The sequence below is a fragment of the Sipha flava genome, unplaced genomic scaffold (assembly GCF_003268045.1).
Source record: "Sipha flava isolate LNK unplaced genomic scaffold, YSA_version1 224_pilon_pilon, whole genome shotgun sequence".
Classification (NCBI taxonomy): Eukaryota; Metazoa; Arthropoda; class Insecta; order Hemiptera; family Aphididae; genus Sipha; species Sipha flava.
Genome location: NW_020272857.1, coordinates 373,877 through 381,922, shown reverse-complemented (window position 1 = coordinate 381,922; position 8,046 = coordinate 373,877). Strand labels below are relative to the sequence as shown.

General features: G+C 27.3%; 1 protein-coding gene across 1 annotated transcript; it reads right to left on the bottom strand.

Moving 5' to 3' along the window:
• Positions 1–1,532: 1,532 nt before the first annotated feature.
• LOC112683336 (transcription elongation factor 1 homolog) lies at positions 1,533–3,376 on the bottom strand. The gene is made up of 3 exons (XM_025554339.1): positions 3,130–3,376; positions 2,795–2,955; positions 1,533–1,739 (listed from the first exon to the last, which is right to left on the bottom strand). Exons 1-2 carry the CDS (start codon positions 3,243–3,245, stop codon positions 2,823–2,825), a joined length of 249 nt encoding a protein of 82 aa, XP_025410124.1. The 5' UTR covers positions 3,246–3,376; the 3' UTR covers positions 1,533–1,739; positions 2,795–2,822.
• Between the last annotated feature and the right edge of the window lie 4,670 nt (positions 3,377–8,046).

The following is an 8,046-nucleotide window of genomic DNA, read 5'->3' as shown; positions in this document are numbered from 1 at the left end:
TGCTTATGAATATTGAATTCGAATTGGTATAATGAAAAAACAAATATTATTCCTAAAATTGTTATATATGTATATTAAATTGTATTTTTGGAAGTTTTATAAAGGGTTCGGACAAACATTTAGTATAGGGGCCCGTTATTGTATGTGGGGGCCCTGGATGCACTGGGTGATGAGGAAGACGAGCGTATATTGACTCCGCGAAAAAGTCTTTTTACTTGTAAAAAACCTATCAATTGCGCCGAATATATTTATATATCGATTCCGCCAAAAATATATACTCATGTAACATCACTATATATACATTATATATAATATACAGTGTCATCACGATAAGTGGAAACACTCAATAACTTTATGCAGGCTTCATATATTTCAATTCTGCTTTTTTGGCTTACAAATAATTATTATTATACACATTTTCTGATAATTAGACTATTTATGTCACAATCAATTTTGCACATGCGCACAAAAACTTTTTTTTTTTAAATGACATGACCTATTTTTGACCACAAATTATTTTTTTTAATGAATTTTAGTGGTTGAATTTCTTTTCTAAATTAAAAATTGGCCGAGTTATAGCAACTTGATTTTATGTTATTTGCACGGGTATAACAGATTATAAAATACATAATTAATAATAATAAATACGTAATAATAAAAATAAAAATAACTACCTAATTCAATTTATGAAATAGGTACCTGTTTACCTATTTTCAAAATTATCTCAGTAATTGTATTAAAATAATAGTTAATCGGACAACGAAGAGCATAAGTTTCTTGAGTATGATGTATATTCTTTTGGCATTCCCAATATGTATAAAGCATGTCAATTTTTTCTGAATTATTATCCATAATAACTATTTTGATGAGACAACAAATGCAAGTTATACGTTGCCTCTTTGCAATATAGATGTTTTTTCATCAAATAATTATTTATCTTAACCTATTAGGAACTTTACATGTATTCATAGCAAAGCGTAACCTAATATTTAAATGCCTCAAATTTTTTTTTTATGGAATAAAAGTGGCCAATAATAACTAGTAGGACTGTAGCAATTATTAATCAGTTATCAAATACTTCATGAAATATAAAATTAATTAAAAAAAATATAGTTTTTAAAAATAAATAATGATTATTATGGATGGGTAATTAAATTTATAGACTATATTAATGTATTTATATAATATATTAATATTAAAAACATTAAATGTGATTTATAATGTATAGTTTTAAATAGTTTAGTATTCTACTATAATTAGGTTATAAAATTAACTTAACTCCTTTAAAATATTTTCCTGGTTACATACTTGATCAATGGGAATGTTGAGAAGGTAAGAAACAGTACTACTCTTAGCTGTTTTCATAAAAAATAAAAAATGTACATTTTCTATCAAACCCATATCATGTTATAAATCATACTTATAAATAATATTTATAAACAAAATTAAAATAAGATCTCAAGTATTTTAATTCTAATTGTTCTAGATTAAGATTTAGTAAAGAAGTTTATAGTTATAAAATTCACAAAAACTTAAGTTTTAAATATTATATTGTTATCTTAATTAAGGCAATCATAATTTGTATGATACAAGTAAAATCTTACATGGAAAACTTAAAATTAAGATATTGTATATGTAAATAAAGAGAGAGTGACTACAATAATTGGTAAAAAAATTAATGTTGCATAGTTCTTCAGCTGTATTGATATTTTTGTTGTCGATTTTCCATTCTGCTTCATCTAAATTTTTTTTTATAAAATTAAAACATTGTGTTTAAATAAATAATTAAATAGTTTTTATACTTTTAAAAGGCTTAACCTCGATTAACTTTTGGAAAAAATTTAAAACACGCATTGAAATCATTACAAAATATTTATAAATCTATTGCATTGTCTATCATTTTTGTTTAATAATATTTACAAATTATATTTAAATACTATACATATGTAAAAATTATAAATTTTAAAATGTTATATAGATATTGTCTCGTATTTTGATTAAACATTTTCTGACAGATATTTTTATACAGACACAAATATTTGGAAAACAGGAAATATTTTTGTGTTGACAAATATACAATTTAAATAAATAATGCTACAAAAAAAAACAAATTTTTGTTAACAATAATAATAATAATCATAAAATACAGTGTGTCCTATCTTAAATATACCATTAAATATCTCAGTCTGATAATCTAAGATTGAAATATGGTTTGCTGCAATAGCTAGAGGCTACTGAAGTACACAATATTGGAAAATTTCAAATTTTTAACTTTTGTAGAGTTATTTTCAACTCTATTGCATGCGCAATACAAATGCTTTTTTTTTTTTTTAATAGCAACATTTATGTTTGTCATTGTGGTCCATTACAATTTGTTAAAAATGAAACAAAATATAAAAAAAATGTAAAAAATAATTATAAAATAAATTTTTTTTTAAAAAACAATAATTTGATTTTTGATCATTTTTAAATAGAAATTTCACGATATAACCTGAGGGACTTGAAAAATTGTACTGATCAAATTAATATTTAATTAACCTACAGTGTGTACCTTGATCTGTAATCTTTTCAGTAATATTTAAAAACAAATTCAACATGTACATTATATACCAACTATGTGTAACAAAAAATATTATTAGAATAATATTGATATTATTCGTACTTTAATGTTTTGTAGCCCGCTCTAAGATAATTGTAAACCAAAATGGCCCACCGAGGAAAAAAGGTTGGACATCACTGGGATGGATAATTTTATTTTAATGGTAAAACGAAAATTTTTAATAATAAAAATTACTTTATTCGGTTATTGTAGCAACCCATTATTAATTAGCTGCTTCACATGCATCAACCCAATCATTGTAAATATCTACTGGTTCTGACAAAAAGCTGGTGGTCGTTTGAAATGATTCCAGGCAAACTCGACAGTAAACTTTGCCGACATTTCGACTTTTGTCCCTGTATTTTCAAAACAGAAACATGGAAATAATTACCGAGGTATTAAATACATACAGTCCCATACATATGCAACCTGGGAGTCTAAGGGTGGCATCGAAGGCTAGACGATTAGATCACGACGAGGGTATGGAATCCGATACGTTATGAGAAATTTGCTTCGGGTGACCGACTTACATTTTTACTTCACAAGACTTCTCGTGGTTACAAAACGGACAGTTGAATTGCGTGTCCAGAGGTTCAATGGCTTTCCTCTTGGCTGGCGGCTTTCTTTTACTTTTCCTCCGTCCCATTTCTAGTACGTTACGTTGAGCACGGTGGTTGGAACGTTACCGTCGACGTGACGTTCTGCTGATTTATTAAGTTGTTTTTCGTCGGTCGTGAATAGCCGGGAAACGGGAACGGGACCGCAATATCAAAGATAAGATCATAAACATAGGATCGTATATAATCGAGTTCCGCCGGCTGATAAAGTGTGAAGGCAGTGTGACCAACACGCTGATACAAAAGTGTTATTTCATTGTTTTTTACCCACAAAGTATTTTTAAGGAGTCCCGAGTCCGTTGTTATATAAACTGTGTACATTTTGAAATTACGAGATTTTTTTAATGCACATTTCCGTGTGTGAGCGCCACCGCTGATTTCATTTAATTTTTTTTTCTAAATGCTTTTCATCGGATCCCGTAATGCATCTATTTTGAAAAATGTTGTGCTTTGTTCTTGACGGTGTTACAGTCAAACATACATCAAACTAAAAAATTGTAATAAGCCGCTATGCCACAATGGTTCAATTAACAATTAATTATTTGTAACGGATGCAGCTTAGCTCCCAAGTTATTTTTAGCAATTTAATTTTTCAAATAATGTGTTTTTACATGATACTTTTAAAAAAAATTCGGTTGAACTTCCTTTATAAGTTACAGTTAAAAAACATATCGCCAAATCAGATTTACAAATTACACGTGTGTAACATGCAAATTATGTAATTATATTTATTATATATGTACATATATAATTAATACTAATACACATATACCAATCTACTTGCTGTGCAACGTGTAGACATTTCGGTTTGATAATTGTCAAATTGTACTTACATTAACACAACAATCACGTTGTTACGTTCAACATACCTAAAGAACATGGTATATTTTTTTCATAATTTTAGAAACAATAGATTGAGGTTAATTTTTGAAAAAACGTTCAAATCTGTCCGGAGTTACCCCATTTTACGGTACATGCAAAAACACACAAACTGAAAAAAAATTGCTAAAAATAGCGTTGGAACTAAACTACATTTATACCAAATTATTTTAGTAGATTTTTATGAAAAATTGTGTTATCTGGTTGGTTAGTACTGATAAAAAGATCAGTACTTCTGAGGTAGCAATTATTTTGAATTCCATTGATAATTACCAATTACTCTGAGTTTTTCTCATAATATTTAGTATACAATTTTACAAACAATATCATTTACATGGTTATTATGAGAGGTGTATTGGTACGTATACTCGTCTTCAGATTTTCGATTTTTGGCGTATACCTAAAGTATAATATTATTTTGCGAGTATACGCTCTTAATATAACTCGTAAACCAAATAAAACTTAGTTACTAGTACATTGGAAAAAATTGTTATAACCTATGAAGTTTTAATGAAATATTCTTATGTTGAAGATTACAGTGTACAGTTTACAATTTAATTACAGTTTAATGTATTTTAAGTTAAATTTAGTAAATAATATTTTGAAAAATAAATTGTATTAATTAAATATAATATAGAGTATAGACTTTCAGCTCATGGTTCATAAATCTGCACCAAACAATATACATATAATGCGCGGCATATGTATATCTTGTGGTATTATATTTTATAGTTTCATTACAAAGAGAAAGAACTCCGAGGTTGGGCATCAGTTTATCGATGGCTAGTGGTTTTGCGTGAGGCCTTCATAATGTGTTCTGTGAATAACGGCCTCGTGTTCAGCTGGATTCCGAGGTACCGCATTGAAGGCGTGACCGGAATGGAGTGTCCCTGTAGGTAGAGTTCTGGACGATTGTAGACATTCTTTCGGGTCAGCACTACCACTTCAGACTTGTGTAGGGCCAATTTGAGTCCATTAGATCGTATTAGGTCGATCCCCCCCCTTTGTACCAACACTATGTAAGTGTATAATATATACTTAATCTATACAAAAATTGTATTAGTATAAATTATAACATTAAATTTAGATAATTTTAATATTTCTTTAACTTAATTATTCAAAAAAAAAATATATATATATATATGTATATTTATATATTAGGGTACTTCTTCTTTATAGATAAAATTATTTTTTTACAAATTTTGAAATGTGCCACCTTACAATTTTGTTTAATTGTATAAAATAATAATAAGTTGAAAATTTGATTTAATTACCTCAACTCTAAGACATGCTTCAAGAAAGTTGAAATTTCTCTCAGGAGGGTGGATTTTCGTAAATTCCTCATACCACAATAATTATTGCAAGTTATTAAAAAATGCACGTAACAAATATTTTTCTCTTCTGTTATTATTGTTATTATTATTACCTATTACTTTGTAGGTATTAAGCCATCCTGGTTTTACTATTTAATCAAATTAAGTAGGTAAGTATTGTAGATTATCGTTGGTGTTACACTTTATTATAAACAAAATTATCATTGGGATTTGTCAATTAACTATTAGCGTTTTCTCTTCCACACATTATTAAATAACACGTTATAGCGATAAAGCTTGTTTATGATTGTATGTATTTAGTTGTTACGTCGGTCGTTGATCACGATATCGCTATTGTGTTATTTTGTTCATTTTTATTGTTTTTATGTTAGTTGAATGTATTTATTCATTTATATATTTTCCGTTTTTTTTTTTTTTAATTAATATTAAAGTGTTGTAATAATATGACGGACAAAATTAATTTGTGTGAAGAGATTTATTTAATTAAACATACTACACATAAGCTTTTTGGTTGTAAATTACCTTAAAATAAACAAGTTCTAAAGGTTTTATTTCATAATATGCGTGTAGTCAAATTGAGTCTACGAGATAGTGCTTGATTAGTCATAGAAGAGGTTATAATATTTTGGCAAAAAGCTGGTATTCCGAACAGAGAAGTACGTCATTGTATACCAAAATTAGAAGCGATGTACAACGAATGGCGAAATTTGCAAAGAAATGCATCCAGGCGAATTGATACACAAATAAAAAAAAGAAAATATCTTTATTGATAAGTTCTAGGACCTTTTTGACATAGTACACTCTGATGCTACGAATGAGTAACGAAAGAGATAAACAATTTTTAAATTGTCAACGTTAAAAAGGTCGTCCAGGATCATTAATTGGAACTATTAATTGGACTATCTCGTAGACTCAATTTGACTACACGCATATTATGAAATAAAACCTTTAGAACTTGTTTATTTTAAGGTAATTTACAACCAAAAAGCTGATGTGTAGTATGTTAATTAAATAAATCTTTTCACGCAAATTAATTTTATCCGTCATACTATTACAACACTTTAATATTAATTAAAAAAAAAAAAAATGTATTTATAAAGAAGAACCACCCTAATATATATATATATATATATATATATAGATAATAAAATAATAGTACAAAATTAAAGGTTTTTAAAATCTAAAATTTGAATTTAAAGTTTTATAAAATAATATACATAATATATAACTTTTTCATTTGGTATTAAATTATTTGCGACTCTCTAATAAAAGTTGGCGATTCCCTTAAGGGTTGTAACCCCCAGCTCACGTACTACTGCCCTAGTGGTCTTATTTATTGTTCAATATTACATTAAAAATATTGTAGTATTTTATTTTTTTATTTTTATTTTATTTAAAAATATTATATTTATATTATTGCAAGTATTCTCGAGTTAAATACTGTAATTTTACTGATCGTAAAAAATAAAGTAAATTATTTTAAATGTTCTTAGTTGAAATATTTTAATATTTAGATAACTCGAAAATAAATGTAAAATTGGTGACCTATTAGAAACACTATGGGTATTTTTCTAAAACACTTCAGTCCATTTACGCTTCTTATAAACTTATAAGTATTATTATTGTATTTTAATACGCATTGTATATTAAGTCTAAAGGCAACGAGTTACAGTTTTTATACATTTTTCATCAAATTTTACACTTAAAAACCGAATCATATATAAAACTGAATTTTTTTCAATATTATTTTAATAAGTTAGATTCAGGGAAAAAACTGAGTGGTTTATGTCCATAAGAAAACGTGTACAATTAAATTCTAGCAAAAAAATGTAAAAAAAAACTACAAGTGTCTTTTAATAGAACGCCCACGACATAAATAATATTTGCTTAATATCTTTTTTATGTGCAACCATTTGTATAGTGTAGCAGCTAGTAGCAACTAGTACAGTGTATATAACAATTAAAGATGTATGTTTTTCAATCCAAAATACATTTATTGAGGGTTCGAATTAAAATTAAAATTTTTTCATATCACACTGAGTAGGTATAACAGATATTTGGGGCTTTTTTATTTCCTCATAATAAATTGTTATCGAGACCTATTAATAAAAAACGCACTCCATCGTAGACTCTATAACTCTCTCGTTTTACTAGGAATTTTAAAACCATTTTATTATTATAAATAGTATGTTATTTATTATGTAAATATGCGTTGAGTGAAGCGCGAGCAACTCGCATATGACGTACATATTCGTATGTACACGTGAAATAACCAAACCCGGGTCGTCTATACAGCGCCCAACCGGTCCGATGTACGTCACGTAGTTATTTAAATATATTTCATGTAAAGTCAAAATATTTTTTTTTCTCTTATGTAAATCACTCCTAACTTTTTCATTTTAGTTTTCACTGGAATAAATTAATGTTGAAATAAAAAAAATAAAAATATTTCCGTTAGTTGTTCGTCTGAGAAGCGCTTAAACGTCGCCATCTCATCAAATTATATTGTATTGTGTTAAAATGAGTTCGAAATCTTAATCAGCGGTCAATACGAAACAGTTTAATGAGAGTTTTTCTGAACATCAGTCGAATCTGTCATAACTAAGGCAATATAGAA